The sequence below is a fragment of the Podarcis bocagei genome (assembly GCF_964188305.1).
Source record: "Podarcis bocagei genome assembly, chromosome: 10".
Lineage (NCBI taxonomy): Eukaryota > Metazoa > Chordata > Lepidosauria > Squamata > Lacertidae > Podarcis > Podarcis bocagei.
In genome coordinates, this window is record NC_138135.1 from 75,118,031 (window position 1) to 75,139,277 (window position 21,247).

Genomic DNA, 21,247 nt, shown 5'->3' on the forward strand with positions numbered 1-21,247 from the left:
TGGCCGAGGGAGCCAGCGTACAGCTTCCGGGTCATGTGGCCAGCATGACTAAGCCGCTTCTGGCGAACCAGAGCAGCGCATGGAAATGCCATTTACCTTCCCGCCGGAGCGGTACCTATTTATCTACTTGCACTTTGATGTGCTTTCAAACTGCTAGGTTGGCAGGAGCAGGGACCGAGCAACAGGAGCTCACCCCATCATGGGGATTCGAACCGTCGACCTTCTGATCGGCAAGCCCTAGGCGCTGGGGTTTAACCCACAGCGCCACCTAATTCAGGCAGCGGACTCCACTTCCCAGCAGCCCCTGCTAAGCGGGCACGCCCTCCCTCCCTCCCTTCTTTCCATGCGTCAAGAGCTCCCTTCTGGCTCCTCCACAAATCAAGGCGCAGTCGGTATCCAAGCCCCGCCCGCCGCTTCTTCCCAGCCAGTCAGGCTGTGACATCCTTGTGATGGACGGGCCTCGGAGGCAAATGAGCGCGCGAAGGGCGGGTGGCAGAAGGAGGGGCGGGCGGGCGAGAGGTTTCTGGGCTGCGCTCTTTGCCCGCTGCGTTGCATCTGGTGGCTGAGGCGGCGGGACCCCGGAGGAAGCCATGGGGGCCTATCTGAGCACCGTAAGTACCCGGCCGGCTCCCTCTCCCGCGCCTTGCAAAGCGCTGCTCCCCGGGGACCGGCCGAGGCAGGGGGCGCCCTCTGCAAATGGCAGCCCGGGGGGCGCGCGCCTCTTCCTGCCCCGCTGCGCCCGGCGCTGCAGGTTCCCGTTGCGGACGCTCAGCGCGTTTTGCAAGGGGCTCGCCTGGGCGCCTTGCACGGAGAAGAAGCCGGAGGGCAGCATCTTCCTTCCCTGCACGTTTCCAAGATAGTCAGAAGGCGCCGCTTGGAGGTTGCTGCGCGTTTGCAAGGGGGGCGGAAGGAGGGAGAGATCCCCCGCGCGCGCACCTCGTGAGTGCATTAAGAAAGAGAAAAAATAGTTTTTTTTGGGGGGGGGGATCGAGATCGAGAGCAGACTGGTATGCAGAGAGAGGCCTATTCTATCAGCTGCTCCGAAGCTTGCAGGGCGGGGTTTGTGACTCATCCTGCTTTGACAACTCATAGGAAAAACACTCCAGACTTTCCTGGCGATCACCACACTGGAATAGAAAAGGCTTTTTGCCTTCTCTCTGATATACACATCAGCAATGGATGGTTTTTAAAGTTATTTATAGAGCTTTGAATTATTTTTTTAAAAAAGGGGGTGTGCCTAATGTACTTTGATGTGTATATATACACATCATAATGCTGACAGTATATTTTGCATTATTACATTTTGGTGAGAGGCAGTTAAGAGAACATTATGTACCCCCAGCAGCCTGATCTAAAGAAAAAATGTTTAAGATCAATAGCCTGATTCAGTACATGTTTAGTAACTCTTGGCAAGTTGTGTTTTACTCCCAAGTAAATCTACATTGTGTCAGTAGTGATGTAGTAGCACTTACTCTTAAGTAAATATGCATAATGTAGGGCTGCACATCTTGCTGGTTTTTAATAGCTCTTACTTTAGCCATTATCTTATTTACATTCAGTGGATTTTTTTTACGCATAATTGGTGCCTTTGGAAAGAGAGCGTAACAGAAGGCTAACTATCTTGCTTAGAAAAGCACTGCAGTCCTTGGAGAAAAGTGGTGGAGCACATGTTTTGCAGGTGCAACCCCTGGTAGGCCTTGCGCAGCAGGATTAGGACAGACCTTGATGAAATGCAGAGATTTACCAAGAGTCAGGCTATGGAGCAAGTTGGACCAAGATCAGAGGTATTTTATCTCTTACCTCCTGAAGAAGCAATGGCACAAATGGTGGCTTTGGGAAGGGAGCCCAGCCACACTCTCTTCATCCACCTGCAGATCTCTGAGGTTCCTGCTCACCAAGAGGGGCCTGGCTCCATCCGTCGCCCAGAGAACTGCATGCTCCCATACAGTTTTGTATTATTGCAACTTATAAATCATATTGAGGATTATTCAGTCAGAAGGCAGAGTATTAATCTTCACAATTCAGAGAAGGAAAAGTTACCATCACAGTTCACAGTAATGGGGTTTAATAACTGATCTCAGGGGTTGTTTGTGCATCAGCTCCAGGGCAGATATTTTTTGGTGACTTTTGACGGGGTTGTTCTGGAACACCCTGTTTTGGGGAGCATCAACACAGTGCTGGTCATGAAGGTTTCTGCTGGCATAATGGTGAGGCCACAGCCTATAGAATGGGAGATCCACGGCATCCTACAGACTCTCAGCCCACCCTCCCAGGGAGCATAGGATTACTTATGTATTCCTTTAATTAATTGAAACTAAACATTTACCAGATCTTCAGTATAGGTACTTGATAGGTGATCAACGTGGCGCCCTCCAGATGTTGTGGACTCAGCACCCATCAGTTCCAGCCAGCTTGGCCAATGGTCAGGTGTCAGGTCCAGCAACACCCAAAGGCTGCCCACATTGCTTTGCCTGTACAGTAACACACCACAAGCAAATTATTTTCTGAGAAATAAACTGCTGTAGCTCCTCAGCCATCACCAGTTAATATTTGTCCTCAATTATTAAAATTAAGACTGAACGTTCCATAGAACAAATGGGCACTTATATATAAGTACAGTAATTCTCTTTGTTTTGATTCTGCCTGGGTCTCTCTATGCTAGAAACTGAGTTATCATTATTTACATCTCTCATAAACATTTTCTGTGTCTTTTGAAGTTCTACAAATCAGAACTTAACACCACCACTTAAAACTTGGTTGAAGAGATGAGTGGTGTCTGGAGAAATTTAAGTGGGTACTTCTGTATTGTTTAACTTTCCAATATATATTGTGAGACAACAGCGTTTTCATGAGAGTTATAAATCCTTGTGTAGCCTACTTGCAGTGGATATAATATAGCAGGCTTCCTCAACCTTGGCCCTTCAGATGTTTTGGGCCTACAACTCCCATGATCCCTAGGTAGCAGGACCAGTGGTCAGGGATGATGGGAATTATAGTCTCAAAACATCTGGAGGGCCGAGGTTGAGGAAGCCTGTAATACAGAGTTCAGAGGGAGCACTGTAGCTTCCCATGTATGCGGTTTGAAGTTTTCCATCCCGCATGTTGGGGGCTTAGGCTTCAGGCAGCCCCCAAAGGGCCCACCGAACTTGGCAGGTGAGCAGGAAGGGGCCTGTAGCTTAGGGGTGGAATGTCAGAGGCTGGATGGCAATTTTTTTTGCCTGCCTTGCTCCATATGCTACCCTAAAGGCCACCAGCCTAGAGCTTAGAGTGTAACTCTCTGGGCTCTTGAGTGGTTCAGAGAAGCTTGCTGAACTTTGCAGCTGATACAGATAAATTCCTATTCAGTTTGTTTTAAAAAGCTAAAGTAGATCACACAATTGTATAAAATGAGTGAGGCACCAAAACAAGAAGTTGCAATATATATGTGTTGTACCTCAGGACTGTGGGGGTAGTCCTCCTCTTTGAGGAGTGGCACTCTCAAAGGGAAGTGTGTCTTCTTGATGGGCTACGGTTCTGGGTTCCTCAAGAAAGCTACACACCCCCACTTGGTCCCCTTCCCTTCACATCACCTCTGTTGTTCATCTTTCCTTTCCTTTTTTTCTACTCCTGGCTTCCAGATTTCTCCTCCTCCTCTCCTTGTATCTTTCTGCTTCCTCTCCCTTCCAAGTTCAGTCGCAACTACTCTTGGATTTTTCTGTTGATTCTTACCAGCAGCTCTCACTTTCGTTCCTAGCTACGTTTAAAATAGCATTTCAGCATGATTCAGGAAGTGACTTATTCAAGGCAGCGAGATGGTTGTTTCTGCCTTCCTGGTAGTTGTGTGTGTCTTCCTCTGCCCTGTTTCACTCCATTTTTCTACTTCCCTTTTCTCTGTTCATTAAGAAAGTGAAAGAGAAAGGCAGCTGAGAACAGGGCAAGAGAGTGGAGACCACTGCTCCTTCCAGTCTCTTTTCTTAACTTGCACTGTGGTCGACCTTGGCTAGCCTCTCTGGCATGTCCAGAAGCTGAACAGCAGCATTTTAAAGCCTCCTGGTTTTGTGACTATTTCCCACTGTTCTCTGGCCACTTCCAGCCAGCCAGTTCCTTACCCCCTCGCCCCAGGGTTTTCCAAAGGACTGTGCTCCGGGGCAGCTGAGCATGCTTAGCCTCCATTGCTATGCGATGGGAAACCCAGCTGGATGTGCGGGGTATAAATAATAAATTATTATTATTATTATTATTATTATTATTATTATTATTATTATTATTATTATTATTTGCCCCATTAGTTTTGATCTTTCGTTAGCATTTTGCTTGTACTTCTGCAAACCTTGGGGTTTTCCTGAGACATTCCTCTTGTTTCTTGGTGACTGCTTTGACTTTCTCTCATATCTTTATGTATCCCTGTCGGTAACCTTTGCTTCCTCAAATCCGCCTGAGCTCCCTGTTCACCTTTGATGTCCCCTTGTGTATTGATGGCTCTGTATGAGGACTACATGACACTGAAAATAAGTGTGTCCTTTTTGTAATCAGCTGGATGTATAGAAGGAAAGAAAAATATATAGAATATATCAGCTATGCATTCTAGATATTAGCCACATGTTTGTAGGAGAAAGGGTTCCATTGCAGAAGTGGCTTGGGAGGGTTGCATCAGTTTGAGACATTTGCAAGACATGGTCTATTGCAGTTGGCTTGACAGGAGGAACTTGCTGTTTTCGTAGCAGGCATTGTTGGCGTCTTCTTCCCACCGTTCCCTCTGGCCGGTCTAACTGAATTCCTCAGAGGGCTAAATCTGAATGTGCTGCATGCTGCTTGGCCGCACCCTGAAGCTGGAGCCAGTAATCCTTAGCTGACCAAAGTCCTGGTTAAAGGCTTTAAGAACAGAATGCTAACTGCTCTGCGTTTGTTTCTTAAGAAGACTAAATTCCAAATGAAGGGAGAGAAGCCATATCGCTTTTTCTTCCTTGACAATAATATTCTGATGTTTGAGATGTTGAACGTCTTCCAGGAAACTGATGCAAATATTGTATGTGTGTTTTGGCTTCCTTCACTGGTTCTTGGTCAGGAAGAACTACTAATCTGGAAACTTCAGCTGGTGGGAATGTGCTGCTTGTTCTTTTAACTGAATCTCATGAGGCTCTTAAACAAACTGATTCCATGTAGCAAAACACACATGCCCTCTTCATTCATAAAACGGATAATATAGTAGCAGTGCTTGAAATTTACACAATTGTATTTTATTTATGTTTGTTTGAAGTATTGGTCATCCAGCATCGACTCAAGAATCCCAGGGTGGTTTTTAAGCAACTGGTTTATGTGTTGTAAGTTATGTTGTTTTATGTGTGGCAAATAATAGCATTAAAAATCACAATTAACAATGAAGAAAACTAGCAAATCAACCTATATGAAATTAATAATAATTGCTATAAACCATGAATAACAGTAGTTATTAATTAATGTTCAATAAATAATAGTGGCCTTAAATTCCTTCAGGGCACAGCTCGTCCTTTCAGGAGATGTATGGTTCATGTCTTTTTTTCTCTCTCCCTCCCGACCCCACAAAAAACTAAAAGGTAACGTGAAAACATGCTTCAGATTTCCCACCCTCAGAAGCAGCTGCCAATGAAATGAGATAGGGAAACTTGGAAGTGCCATGATACCGTATCACACATTTTACTTGCTAGACACAATGAAGGGGCTTGGGGAGAAACATATTTAGAATTGCTGCCATTTGTAGCAGCCATGCAGCTCATGCAACAGTTTGTTGTACTCTTAGATGTTCCAGTAGGATCTTAAGATGTTAACCATGCCTTGGTTGTCACGCAGGCTGCAGTGCTAATCCAGTGGCAATGGCTGCTTTCCCTGTCTTATGTTTGAGAGCCTCTCAACAAGAGGATAAACCAGCAAGAATGGATAAAAAAGTCATTGGCCATTCAAAGTTGACAAAACAAAATGGTTCCTCTGGCTTAAAATTAGATGGTAAAGACAGCTGAAGACGCTGTATCGTTGGCTCTAGTTGGGCAGCCTGGAGAAGGTAAGATTGGAAGAGCATAGAAAAGCAGTGCCAACTCCACTAGCCTGAGAAGTGGTTGACCCAGCCTCTGAGACTATGATAATATGTTGGGGGTGGAGTGGTAATAGTTTCTGGCAGTATAGCATAGAATGTTACTTGGACCAGGGAGTACTGGATTGGAGACCCAAAATTGGATGCCATGTCTGTCTCCCTGCAGGAAAGGATTAGAACAAAAGTAATAAAATTTAAATTGTATCTGGTTTTCTGGGAGAGACAGGCTCTAATGGGTCACAAACATAGAGTGGTTCACTAGTATTATGCGCAAACGCACCATGTCAACAAGACTGTAGTCAGAATATTGACAGAGAGCTCTCAACTTGTCTTTTTCAATGGGGCATTTGGAATAAGAGTGTTTTTATGTTCTCCTTAAGAACCTCCTGCATTAGTGATTAATTAACGTTAGTGCTAGCCCTGGGAATATCTGATATTGCGGCTAGAGCAAATCGATTTTTTTTTATTGCTTCAGCACCATCAAATGGTGCTCTGGATGAAATATATGTCTGACTTGGTGGAATTAATTTCAGCTTATGTGCCCTGATGTGTACAGGGTAGAATAACAGAATTGTAGAGTTGGAAGGGACCCCAAGGGTCATGCAGTCCAACCCTCTACAGTACAGTACTTGCAGGCTAGGAGTCTGACTACATCCGCTCTACATCCGTGCCCAGCAGAGCTAGTGAAATCTAGCCTGGTGAAGAGAGGAGGGTTGAGCAGTCCAGGGGGTGGTGAGCGCTTCATTGCATAAGGGGTAGTTGCTGCCTCCATAAAGGTAGCCACTCGGGGCAGGGGGAACGGCTCTGGACCTAGTAGATTTTAACAGCTATCACCCAGTTGCAGATACCTCCTTTTGGGGGAAGGTGATTGAGGGAGTCATGGGAGAATAACTTCAAGCATGTCTGGATAGGATCTGGCTGACGAGAACAGGGCTTTAAATGTGGTGATTCCAAGGTCCTGTCTTCAACGCTGCACCCACAGTTAAAATAATCTTATATAAAATAAATTGGGCCACTTGAAACTGTATTGGTCCCACACCAGGACAGATATAGAAGAGAAGAAAATTATCTTCCATTAGATGAACTGGGAGAATGAAATATTGCAAGATACTGAACTTCAGGGTCGTTTAGAAATGTTTTGGGTTGTTTTTTTAGGAATACTAAATTACAGTAAGATAGACTTTGTGCTTCTAAATCTGCAGCACCTTTAAACAAATCATTCCATGAAGTTTGTCTGTTGTATGTGGGGATAGTCTCTAGTTCCTTTCCTTTTTCTCCTTTCATGCTGACAGATTATCTCTCCTGCCCCTCAGCAGTATCTTATAAGGAATTATAAACCACTAAGGTCAACCAGGCAGTTAGATAAGTTGCCATCGTGTATAATGTTCAAGAGTCACTCATCCAAATCTGATAAAGAGCTTCCCTTGGAATGAAGAGTGGAAACAAGTTGGAGCAGTCCAGCCGCTCTAGGCTCCAAGTCCAGATCTCATCCTCTGAGAAATGCCTGCTAGCCCTCAAATTACTTCTTCAGAGGAGAGCAGTGGCAGGGTCAGCCCACCCTTGAGGCAAGGTGAGGCAGCCACCTCAAGTGGCAGAATCCATAGGGGCAGCAGATCCTGATGTGGATCTTTATTCCCCTTTGTGCCTGATGTAGATCTTCACTCACGCTTCTTCCCTGGTGGGGAGGTGGGAATCATTCTGTGGTTCATCTCAGGTGCTGAAATGTCTTGGTCCAGCCATGAGCAATTGCGGCAGGGCCTGGTGTCCGTCCACCTGAGCAGATGGAGATACAGTCTTGACCACTGTGCATCTTTCCCTCAGAGTGGCCTTCTTATAAAACTGGTTACTGAATTATGGATAATAATGAGCAGCTTGTTACATGATGCACAGATATCTTACACTTGATATTCATACAACTTAGCATATACCCACAGATGCCCTCCTTGTGTGCATTGCTGTAAGCTAGATACTGTGATCGAGTCACATGCAGCTTCACTTCTCATCCTGTATGAGCTGTATTCTATTATTATTATTATTATTATTATTTATTTATTAATTAAATCCATCCAAGTTATTTTTAATTGCATCCTTTTGTATTGTGCAAGTCCATAATGTTTGTTTGTGCTTAGGAAGTTTTGATCATTTCTCGACCCTTGGCTCTGATTCTGGCTCAGAAAAGCAAAAGTCCTAGTTAACACAAACAAGACCTGTGTTTGACATATTTACATCATGGCTGCATAATTACATCCACCATTTGTTTTTTAAGGCAAACTGCTGGTTCATAGCCCATAAATGTTGGCTAATAGTTAGGAAATCTATGTGTGTGAAATATCAGTTGGGAAGATATGCAGCATGCACACACATTGCGCCGCAGGGAGGGATCAGGTGTGGATGTATGTGAAAAACAAGGGCTGGTGGTTGGGAAGAATCAAACAGCTATGAATTAGCAGAATGTACCTTGGGGATTTGGTGTGCGGTGGTGGATCTCCTGTTTGCTTCCATTTGTGCTAGCATTTTCATTCCCATTCCCTCTCCCTATCAATGTATATAGGTAGGTAGGGAGGGAAGGAGATAGATATTCGTAAATAAAGCAAATATTTTAAAATGCCATAAATCTCCTATGTGCTCTTGGCCAGCTAAACACAGGCACCTGTTAGAAGTAGGAAACTTGCAGAACAAATTACATTTGTGTGTGTTGTTAGCTTCATAATATTTGCCAGAATGTTTATGAGTGTCAGCTGGGAAATCCCCTTGGCCACAAGTTCACTACATGGCTTTAAATAACCCTCCGTTTTTCATGTTCCAAATATTGGCACAACTCATAGGGTTATTGCAAGGGTTTGTGGAGTAATGGATGTGAAGCACAGGACTCTAAAAACCACTTACCTTTACAGTACAGAGTTACGATATTTTTATCACTTCATCCCTCAGGAAAATAAAGATTACTTGAACTGTTGTTTTAAAAGGAAAATTATAATATATTTAATATCTTATGTATTGCTTTGTGATATTATGCTACTAATGTGATGTTACTTGCTATTTTATTTTTTATTTTGCTCATAAATGTTTACTGAAGTGGGCTGTTCATATTTAGAGTCATGGTAGTGATACTGTCCTTTCCCCTTTTGTGTTGCAGTTGGGAAGAGTTGCGCTCTCTCCAGTATATTTCGTGTTCAGCTTGATCATGAGAATTTTCTCTAAGCCTCTGCCTCCCATTACCCTGGAGAATCCAGATGTGAAATATGCTCTGCGACTGATTGACAAAGAGGTAATAGTCACCTTAGCTCAATTTTCCCTCTTCTCCCCCTGCCAAGTTAAGATAGAGAACAAAATGTACCAGGATTCCCAAACAATCCATGGAAAACCGAAGTGTGTGTCTCCCACTATCCTTATAAGCATGCATGTTTATTTTCTAAGCGAACAGGCAGTTCTGAAACATGGCTTGGCGCTGTCATCTAAACCACCAAGCATCTTGGGCTTGCTGATCAGAAGGTCAGCAGTTCGAATCCACACAGTGGGATGAGCTCCTGTTGCTCTATCCCAGCTTCTGCCAACCTACCAGTTCAAAAGCACACCAGTGCAAGTAGATAAATAGGTACTGCTGTGGCGAGAAGATAAATGGCGTTTCCATGCGCTCTGGCTTCCATTATGGTGTCCTGTTGCGCCAGAAGCGGTTTAGTCCTGCTGGCCACATGACCCAGAAAACTTCTGTGGACAAACCAGATCCCTTGGCCTGAAGTGAGATGAGCACCACACCCCATTGACAAGTTTGACTGGACTTAACCATCCAGGGATCCTTTTCCTTTACCTCTATCTTGGTTATAAATATATGTGGTAGAAGAATGTATAATACTCACGCATTTGCGCCTCCCTTCAAAGAACTGACTTGCCTGCTGTTCCTTTTTCAGGAGATCAGTCATGACACAAGAAAATTCCGTTTTGCCTTGCCATCCCCAGAACACATTCTAGGCCTTCCTGTTGGTATGTTTTTATTTGAAGAAAATGAACACTTTTTGCAGTGCATCTATCTACCTGTCTGTCTGTGGGTTTTGTGTGTGACATTTGGTTGAATTGTGGGGCTTTGAAAGGAAAGAGCCTTACCCACTCCTGTACTACGTTTCTCCATTGGCAGATGGAGTACAGCTCAGGGGGAAAGTATTTATGATCTTTTAAAATTGTCACAGCACCCAGAAATACTGCTGCACCACTGAGCTAGATCTGGATCTGGTCAGTACATGAATGGAACATCTCCTGGGAGCTCATGGCTTTAGTTTCAATATGGAAGGAGATAAAGTCAGAAGGCAATGCCAACAAGTGCAAGAAGAGTAGCTTTCAACATTCCTGATTCTTTATGGATCAGTGTTTTTCTCCTGGAGAAATTGAGTCTTTTATACATTTAGCTAATCGGAAAGATGCCCCCATCTTGCGCTTGGGACACAAGTGGTGGTAAAGGCAGAATGGTACTGTGGCTTCCATTGTCTTCACACAACTAGTTTAAGGACTTGATGAGTTGGTTTACTATAGCCCCTCTGTCTCTGGTTGCAACACAATTTCTTTTCCTTCTCTGGTGTTGGGATGATTTGTCCAGGAGAACAGTTGTACTGTTCATCCACCTCTCTTACCACCTGGGAGCAAGTTCTAACATCTGAGCTTGCAGAAAGCAAAAGTATCACAAGAAAGCCACTTGTTAGTCTAACTTGTTAATATTGCCCAAAGATTAACCATGAGAATAGGTATGGCCATATAGATAGTACTTTGTGTTATTGATGTGTAGTATGACCATGGGGAAAGTTATCCATTCTGAATACCATAAAACAAGAAGAGTCAATTGTTGGTCCACAGGTCACATTCTGTTTAGTTGATACTCCTGAGGACCTTGGGAAAGTGTTGGAAGAGCCAGAGAATAGTCTCAAGGTCCATAGTTTAGTTCTCGTGCCTTGTGCCCACCTGGGTAGGAGACCCCCTTGGGGCTCAGTGCAGATGTGGGCCATTCTGGTAGCACATGTCTACTGAGAAGTAAGACCCATTGAGTTCGGTGGGACTTAACTCCCAGGTAAACAAGTGTAGGATTGCAGCCTGAATTCCTGAATTCTATGTGTAGGAAAGAAGTACAATAAATTCTTGAGCTGGCTTTATACTGTAAATGTTAAATCGAAAATGTGGAGAGGGTAAGTTGGGAAATCTTTAGTTGTGGATCATTTTTTAAGAAAAATGAAGCTCTACAGATGCATTTGCTGATTTGATCTAGAATGGCCATAACTTAACATAGCATTCTGGGAGAGCGTAGAGTGGTACCAAGTATGCTAAAGGGATGCCAATAACAAGGAAAATGTAAGCATGTTCTTTAGTCTCTTCAAAATATGATGTATTTTTTAAACTTACTCATTTACCTCTAGGGCAGCACATCTACCTCTCTGCAAGAATTGATGGGAATCTGGTGATTAGGCCCTACACACCAGTCACCAGCGATGAAGACAAAGGTTATGTGGATCTTGTTGTGAAGGTAATGGCTGTTGAGAATGATCGCTTCAGGGCAATAAAGCAACAAAATTTGAAAAATCTTGTGACACTCCGTGAAATATTCAGTCTGATTTGAAACCCTCACGGATGGCCCCTATACAGCCATATGCTTGCAGTGTGGTGGTGAAACTTTGTTGATAATTAGTCTAGATTTGCAAAGGGTGTGAAGTGAGACATGTTTCTTATCCTTGCATTGCCCACATAGAAAATCTGAAACTAATCTGATATATACACTACTATTTTTTTTTGTTTTAAAGCTATCGTTTTTCTATTCTTTCTCTTTTAAATAGATATATTTCAAAGGCGTTCACCCAAAATTCCCTGATGGAGGGAAGATGTCTCAGTACTTGGAAAACCTAAAAATAAATGACACGATTGAGTTTCGTGGACCCAGTGGACTGCTTGTCTACAAGGGGAAAGGCAAGACTGGTTTTTATAAATAGCATGGGCTCATAAGAAACATCTCATTCCTTATATTCCATGGGTTACCCACATGTTGCACTTCTGATGTTGTTGGAACTCCAACTCCCATTATCCCTGACCATTGACAAAGCTGGCTGAGACAGATGAAAGCTAAGAGTCTTGCAATATCTTGTTGGCTGGCCCTGCTCTATCCTATTCCTAACTTCCTCTTAAGTGGAATAAGACACCAGTTGCTTTCTTAAGGAAAGCTGGCAAAACAATAAACATGCTTTTAAAAGAAAAGGAAAAGCCAAACACTTTGTGCTAGCAGCAGAGTAAACTGGATAATTTGGTCAGATGGAAAGAAAGTGAGAGGGTCTCCTACACGATGGAAGATGTGCAGAATAGGGTTGTGTGGGGAGTGTGCTGCAGGTGCCGTTTGTTACAGACTTGTAACTCTCTGCAGGGAGTTCTTTGTGCACATTGGAGCCCATTTGATACTCTGAATGGGGCCAATGTGCATATAATGGCACACAGCAATACTTCAGTCATTACTTTAGTCATTCTGAACAGGGATTAAGAACATCTACTTCCTAAATCAAAGCAGAATTACCAGAGGAACTCTGGTCGCTTTCAGATAACTGAAGCACAATTTAGTGCTCATGTGCTGTGGTGTCTTGAGCTCAAATGTCTCTCCTCCCCTTGCTTGCTTGCAAGAAAAGAACTTGCCAGCCGTAGCAGAAGCTATGCAACCAGTTTCCAGGTTCAGAATAAGGCTAGTATTATTACAAGCCATGATGTGGTTGGCATCTGTCTGTCTCGGGAGACAATGGAGTGCGCCTCCGCGGGCAAAGTCAAACTGTTGCATTAGCAGCCCTGAAGTGACCTCCCTGGGATGTAAGCCTGGGCAGTGTCCAGACAACAAGACCTCCCTCTTGGCCTTGCTGATGTGGTCCCAAGGAAAGCAGCAATATGTTTGGCACCAGCTTGTCAGTAGGAGTGGCCGGAAGGAGGCGCGCAAGGAGCCATCTTTCATATTCTTGCACATGGAGGGGGAGAGAGCGCATGGGCCCTACAGCACGTTCTCTCAGTGCTAAACCCTGGTAGCACTGTGCCTTCATGCAGCCCCTCTAGTAGAAAGGTGCAGGGATTTCAGTAGTAAGTAAAGCACCACAAGAATTGTGGGGTCTAATGGGAACTCTAGCAGCTGCCTTCCTATCACCCTGCCTATTCTTGCAGAGGAGCACTGGATGAGGCTTAGGTAATGAATCGGTTGGCAGCTCTCAAGATTAGCATTTTCCCTAGCTTATGTTTATTTTCTCATAGAGGGCAGCAGAGGGTCTCTTCCTATTCTGCTGAGGCAACGGGGTCTCTAGATGTTGTTAGACTCCCGCTCTCATTATCCCTGGCCATTGACTGTGCTCACTGGTGCTGATGGGAGTTTCTGTGTAGCAGCATTGGAGGGCCACAGGTTGCACATCTCTAGGACAAGGTTTTCTTCCTCCAGTCTCCTAGTTAAGGGTGGGGAAATTGTGGCTCTTATCAACTTCTGCTTCTAGCTATAAAACCTGTTTGATGTTTCCACAGGCGTATTTGCTATTCGTCCTGAAAAGAAATCTGAACCGGTTCTTAAACATGTCAAATATGTGGGGATGATAGCAGGTGGAACAGGTACAAAATAGATTGTTTGCTGTCTTTTGTGTATTGAGTTTGTTTGTGTTCTCCAAGAGGTGGCTTTCTTTGTTTGACACTTATGTGGCTGGTTTTCTTCCCTCCCCCCCTTCTCTAAAGGAATTACCCCCATGTTGCAGCTCATTCGGGCTATCATGAAGGATGAAGAGGATCCCACTATTTGCCATTTACTCTTTGCTAACCAGGTAAATAGATGCCCCTATTTTTATTTTTTGTGGATGTTAATCTGAAGGAGAGGCAGGATTTTGGCAGGGCTAAGAAAAGCAAGGTGGTGGTGTTTTTTTCAAGGGACATATTCATTGATGTTCAGTGCAATCCTACACATTTACTTGGGAATATATTCTATAATTTACATAGGACTTTACTCCCATATAAGTGTGCGTAAACTTGCAGCCTTATATCCCCCCTTTTTGTACTGCACAGAGCAGCTTGCATTGGGTTCCCACAGTGTTCCATCTCAGAAGGTTTCTGGACTCCTCCTTGGCTTCAGCAGTAGAACTAGGTCATGTTCCTTCAGACCATGCCATGGGCCAGGAGTGGGAATCTTTGGCCCTCAGGATATTGCCAAACTGTAAGCACAACCAGTGACAACGGGAGCGGTACTTCAGTAATATCTGGAGGTCCAAAGGTCCTAGATCAACATTGAGTTTCCAGACCTTGTTGGCCTTACAACTCTTGGCCAGTAGATGAGATGATGTAGTTGAAGTGCAGCAACATCTGGGAACACAAAGTTGGGGAAGCCTGCTCTAGACCAGGGTGGAGAACCTCAAGCCCAGGTGCTAAACGTACCCCTCCAGGCCTCTCTGTTGGCCCTGGGACTGTGCCCAGGCTGCATTCTCTGCATAGGCCACATCATTTGCTAGTGGCACCATTTCACATCTTCAGTGCTTTTGCCTGGATGGAATGTGCTCTTGAACTGTGAAAGGAGGCCTTGCCTGAGTGGAGAGAGGTACACAGAAATCTCAGCCTACCATGCAGAGGTAAAAGTTGCACTCATTGCTCCACCTAATCTTCACTCAGACCCCACCCAGCGTGGCCATGGCCCACAGAAGGCTGCCCACAAGACAGGGTTGCCCTTGGACTGAAAGTGATTTTCTACCCCTGCCTTAGATCCTGGGATCTTTTGTATCCTTGCTGACGTGAAGAGACTGAATCTAGTTGTGATTTGTGGTGTTTTCATACTCAGTTGTGCTTGATGTCTGTATTGGGATGATATATCAAGCTACATGTGTTGTTAGTCCATCTTAAATCTTTTTTACACCAAATTAAAAGTAGCCCCAGCACTAAGTAAGTGTGCCCTTAAATTGCAACCTACCCCCAATAAATTTATCTGAATTTAGTTTTCTCCACAGGGTGATTTACCAATTTAAATCCTGTAGCGTAACCTTCATTGATTTTTAATAATGTGCTTCTGTACCTCCAAGATTCCTTCTGCATTATTTACCCTCCATTATTTACCCAAAGCATCTGCTTTGAGATAATCCCATCCAAGAATAGCTTTCTTTCGATAGAGACAGCTCCAGAAATAGGTGTCTTCTCCCAACAACAACAGGTGCAGATGAATCTTTCCTTGTAACCCTAAATATAGCCTTTTGTTTTGTGCCAAATTCCTTTGGATGGGTAATATTGCTCCCTTTCATAAGGCAGTTGCTCTAGTCACTTGATCATTTGGGTTGCTCTTTTTTCTGCACTTTTTCCAGCTCTACAAAATATACATGTACTATATACAGATGTGCACATCTATATTATATTGATGAGCAACTGATGTGTGCCTAGCTGCAAAAGATACTGACGCTGGGATGGGAAGAAGCCATGTGATATTTATGCTGCTTTTCTGTAAGGAGTTCCTGTCCCCTCAGAATGACTTGTCATCATTAGCCTTCCCTGAATTCCTTTTGGCTGGCTAGAGGAGGCCTGTCCAAGTCACAGTGTGCCGAGCTGAAGGGAGCCCACCAGGCAGAAACCAAGGCCTGCCTGGAGCTGCTTTAGAATCATAGAATCCTAGAGTTGGAAGAGACCACAAGGGCCATCGAGTCCAACCCCCTGCCAAGCAGGAAACACCATCAGAACACTCCTGACATATGGTTGTCAAGCCTCTGCTTAAAGACCTCCAAAGTAGGAGACTCCACCACACTCCTTGGCAGCAAATTCCACTGTCAAACAGCTCTTACTGTCAGGAAGTTCTTCCTAATGTTTAGGTGGAATCTTCTTTCTTGTAGTTTGGATCCATTGCTCCATGTCCGCTTCTCTGGAGCAGCAGAAAACAACCTTTCTCCCTCCTCTATATGACATCCTTTTATATATTTGAACATGGCTATCATATCACCCCTTAACCTCCTCTTCTCCAGGCTAAACATGCCCAGCTCCCTTAGCCGTTCCTCATAAGGCATCGTTTCCAGGCCTTTGACCATTTTGGTTGCCCTCCTCTGGACACGTTCCAGTTTGTCAGTGTCCTTCTTGAATTGTGGTGCCCAGAACTGGACACAGTACTCCAGGTGAGGTCTGACCAGAGCAGAATACAGTGGCACTATTTCTTCCCTTGATCTAGATGCTCCTATTGATGCAGCCCAGAATTGCATTGGCTTTTTTAGCTGCCGCGTCACACTGTTGGCTCATGTCAAGTTTGTGGTCAACCAAGACTCCTAGATCCTTTTCACATGTACTGCTCTCAAGCCAGGTGTCCCCCATCTTGTATTTGTGCCTCTCATTTTTTTTGCCCAAGTGCAATACTTTACATTTCTCCCTGTTAAAATTCATCTTGTTTGTTTTGGCCCAGTTCTCTAATTTGTCAAGGTCGTTTTGAAGTGTGATCCTGTCCTCTGGGGTGTTAGCCACCCCTCCCAGTTTGGTGTCATCTGCAAATTTGATCAGGATGCCCTTGAGTCCATCATCCAAGTCGTTGATAAAGATGTTGAATAAGACCGGGCCCAAGACAGAACCCTGTGGCACCCCACTAGTCACTCTTCTCCAGGATGAAGAGGAACCATTGATGAGCACCTTGTGTCTGGTGTGTCAAGAGTCTTAACAGACGAAACCTGAAGAAGTGTCCCTTATGGTGCTTTGAGAAAGTAGAGGGTTATGGGCAGGGCTGAACATCACTATATAATTTCTTCCGACTTCTGGCATTATCAAACCATGATATCAAAGTCGATGGCATGCATCACAACTAGACCTGTTTTGTTATTCCTTGCTACCAAGAGTCCAGTCAGACCTCAAACCATAGCCTCATGGAAAAGTGCGGTGAGATGGCAGCTTTCAAATTTACGCCTGTTACTGTACTTCCTTCTTCATTTACTGGTTTGGGAGTGGCTTTTACCTAGTCTTTTAAAAAAGTTTGTACAGTGGACAGCACAGAGCTACAAAAAACAAACAAACCTGTTGCTCCTTTTTTTTCTTGGGCAGACTGAGAATGACATCCTGCTACGCCCAGAACTTGAGGAAGTGCAGGCTCAACATTCAAACCGTTTTAAACTGTGGTACACGTTGGATAGAGCACCTGAAAGTAAGTCCCTTACTCCATTATGGTTATTATCATCTTAGTTGTCCATCTAAAAATATGTTTGTATCTTTGCAAATTTATGTATTGTACAAGTACACCTGTTAAGTGAGCCAGGATTGGTGGTGGCTCGGTGTTGAGTGCATGCAAGAAAACTCCAGTTTGCTGCACCAAATGCCAGGAAAAAACAGACTTCTGTGGAAAATGTCTTCCAACTGTAATCACAGAATTGTAAGCTGGAAGGGACCCAGAGGGAATCTAGTCCAAGCCTCTGCAATGCAGGAATCCTGCCCACAGCTATCCCTGGGTGGACTTGAACCACCAACCTTCTGGTTAACAGCCAGATGCCCTGACCCATTGCACCACTTGAAGACGATTGGAAATTCATGATGTAATAGAGATGAGTCAATGTTTGTGACTAACAACCTTTTTAAAGTTAGTTGACAATAACTTCGTGCATTAGCACAATGACTCCTGAATATGTGAAGAGGCTCATTAGAAATGGGTTTTGGGCAAAATGAAATTTCTGCCTGCAGCGTTGGACTTATTCATACATGCTCACTATCACCTGGTTCACAAAATACAGTGAGCCCAAACTATGGCTTACTGAGACAAGAACAAATACGGACTAGTGAGGAGAGAGCTTACTCATGAACTGTTCAGACAACAGTTCAGTTAAACCTTGGCTTAACTCAGTGTCGTGTGTGAATCAGCCATTCTGTTCTTCAGCACCAGCATAGGACTTTCTCCGCATTGACTTTGTCTGGGAATTAAAATCTTCATCAGAAGCCCTTCTCTGGTATGCCCTCCCTTGGTAGTAACTACAGAAAGGGCCTCTTCGCTGGGGCACAGGATTTCCTCCCCGTGTGTGTGCTCACCTGATTCCTTATTCGTCATTTTAGGGACTAGACAAAGTTTGCCCTCTTAGGCTTTTAATGGCATTTAAGCATTGTATTTGTTCTTACACTAAAACAACAAGAATTAGACAGTATTTGATTTTTAATCACCTTGAAGCTTCTTCTTTTTTTTTGACAGCAGAATAAAAATCCATGAATACAAAATGTATATATGCATTTATTTTCTTTGGTGTCTATAGATACTACAGCGTCTCATTTTTAAGAGATAACTTGGATTGTGGTCTTTCCTAATTAGGTTGGGATTACAGCCAAGGATTTGTGAACGAAGACATGATCAGGGACCACATGCCCCCGCCCCAAGACGACGTTCTCATCCTGATGTGCGGCCCCCCGCCAATGATTCAGTATGCTTGCATTCCCAATCTGGATAAACTGGGGTATTCCAAAGAGATGAGATTTGCGTACTAAAGGGGAATGGAAGCATGATAAAATCAGAATGTGTAAGTGGGGGAAACAATGGATGGAAGTGCAGGGAACAGCAGGGAACAAGGCAGAAAAAGTGCCTGGGGTCTAGAGGTGTGAAGCTGCGTTCAGAGAGACTGCCAAACTCTCTATACAAGTTTGGTGTCTTCTTATTAGTGACACGCTGAAAATTCTGTAATGGATATCTGTGTTGTATATGGTATCTTTAGCTTCGCTATGCTTAACAAATCTGTTGTAAGGCCACTGGATTAACTCTTTCACAATAGATAGGCAAAATGTAGCCGGCCTCTTGCATCACCAAAGAGTTTCTTACTGATACAGCATGCGTGCGTGATAGGCAACTGTCAATCACGCTTATGTGAAGGAAGAGTTTTCTTGTCACAAAGTTATACAATGAGCAGTTTAAGCATAGCTGTATTAAATACACACTGATCAATAATTGAAATTTCATTATTGCCTTTATTTGAAGATTGGTGGTTTAGCCAGTTTGGGGGCGGGGGGGGGGGAGTGTTGCTTAGTTAATGAAAATACATTAGAAACCTCTGTATATTGAGAACACACAGCTGATTTATTGTCTCACTACAGAGCAACGTCTTCCTTAAGTTTCTCTTGCTAATCATTCCCAAGCAAAGCTTTGTACACAAGTGTTCCTTAAAATGCTTCCAACCTTCTTTAGTAGTGAAGTGTGTAAAACAGCCCAGTGCTAAACACATTTCCATGGAAATAAGTCCCACTGATTTTTTGAAAATGGTATTTCAGTTGTAATTGTTTTTGGGGTGTCGGTCACCTTTGGAATGCTGTGGGACATCGGACAATTACTTAAAGCTCTAAGTGTGTGTCGTATATATCTTCTTAAACTGTAAGCTTTACAACTGCCAGAAGATGACTTCTACAGATTCCTGAGAGATGTGCGTAATACCTATTAACTGCAGAGGTATCGTGTGCATTTTAACTAATCTTTTTATATAGATCTTTTTATAAGTTGCTAAATAGCGTTGTTAAATAATTTAAAATTCTGTGGCCAGATTCCCCCCAAAATTAATTCCACTGTGTGTGTGATGAGGTCTCGCATTCCTGAATGAGTAAGTTCTAGTCTCTTCCAGACGTCCTTTTTTTTATCTGTGACATTGGGATAAAAAGCCACATTGAAATGAAGGGAAAACTCTGCAAGCTGCAGCTCCTCTTGGGTGTCTTCTAGTTATTTCGGGGGGGGGGGGGCGGATTGTGCATGAACAACTTTTGGCAGACTCATTAAAACTAGAACTGCCGCCTAGCATCCCTCCCTGTGCCTGTGTGTCATGAGTGTTTGCGGTTTCTCCTTCCACCTAGAGAGAGCAGGCTCCTGAGTCTATTTGAGCATGCTTCTGTCCTGTCCTGTATGCTGATTCTAAGACTCTTCTATATCTTGCCCTGAAGCATCCTGTGGGTTCAGGTGATCAATTCCAGGACTCCTGTGTGGCAGTACCATACTTGCCCTTGTTGGGAGTGTTTTGAGGAACAAAAGTAAGCCACTACATATATTTGCTGAAATCTTTTGAGAAGGGAGTGGGAGGGGTTGCAGCCTGATGAAATGCTAGTCAGGTGTGCACAACTTAGGACCTGGAAAGTGCTGGTGGAAGAGCAAGAGGCTGAAGAAGATAGAACAAAACATTAGAATGGTTTTACTTCTGTGTGTGCTAAATTCCTTGACTGAAACAACTCTTGCGGCAGAAAATAAGCAAAGTCCATGTAACTATCTTTTTGCTTAATATTTTTGTATATCACTGTGGGCAAAAGGAACCTTAACTTTTTAATAAATGTATTATTTGAGGTGTTGAACAGCTCTGGCTCGCCTCACACAAACTGTTCTGTAAGACATATCCTACCTGTTCAGCTATTAAATTTTCCAACTGCGACGTGGTAGAAATAAAACTTTTTTTGCTTATCGTTTACTTATTTAATGGATGTCGTCTTACCTTAATGTTGGACTAAATGCTTTAAAAAAACAAAAACCAAAGGTGAAATAAATGTTCTCTTACATGGCTCACAAAAGAGAACACAAAACAATAATAATAATTTATTATTTCTACCCCGCCCATCTGGCTGGGTTTCCTCCTGGGCACTGTATCCAGCAGAGCCAGCAAGATAAAATAATAGAAGAGTTGGAAGGGGCCATGGGGGTCATCTAGTCCAATCCCTGGCAAGGCATCGAGTACCTGACCCTGAGATTAAGAGTCCCATGCTCTACCCATCAAGCTGATTCAAGAAGTCAAACATATTAATTCTGTAATGATGGGAGATTAATTCAGCAACAGCAGGAGAGACCAAGGTTGCTTACATGTGAACCACCCTAATGAAAAGCTCTAGAGAATTCAAAGCTTGCACAGACCTTGGTTGACCTAATAAACAGTAAGTCAGATGAACAGACCTTTCTGCAGTATAATTAACAGCAGGCATTGGAGACCAAATGGAGCTACTCAGAAGGCAGTTATTCTATTTCAATTATTTAAAGCTCTTTCAAGCACATTTTCTTAATCCTTAACTACTCCAAAGTACGCCAATGTGATTACCTCTGTATTACTACTAGCTAGATCATGGGAGGGGGGGGTTGAGTTACTGGAGTCTGTCCACATATAAGCAGTTAGTCCATCTGCACACATTGTTTCTGTTCCAGGGGGTTCTGATTCATACACCCTCCCTTTGATAGATATATGATGATGTACCAAAAATCCTACCTTCAAAAACATGTTCTTCCACGCAATGGGGACTGGGTGT

At 43.7% G+C, this 21,247-nt stretch overlaps 1 protein-coding gene across 1 annotated transcript; it reads left to right on the plus strand.

Annotated features, from left to right (window-relative positions):
- The first annotated feature begins 501 nt into the window (after positions 1–501).
- Positions 502–20,424, plus strand: LOC308595992 (NADH-cytochrome b5 reductase 3-like). Its single transcript, XM_081210773.1, has 9 exons — positions 502–611; positions 9,180–9,311; positions 9,952–10,024; positions 11,440–11,546; positions 11,854–11,983; positions 13,553–13,636; positions 13,757–13,842; positions 17,060–17,159; positions 18,306–20,424. Exons 1-9 carry the CDS (start codon positions 591–593, stop codon positions 18,476–18,478), a joined length of 906 nt encoding a protein of 301 aa, XP_081066899.1. The 5' UTR covers positions 502–590; the 3' UTR covers positions 18,479–20,424.
- Positions 20,425–21,247: the final 823 nt, after the last annotated feature.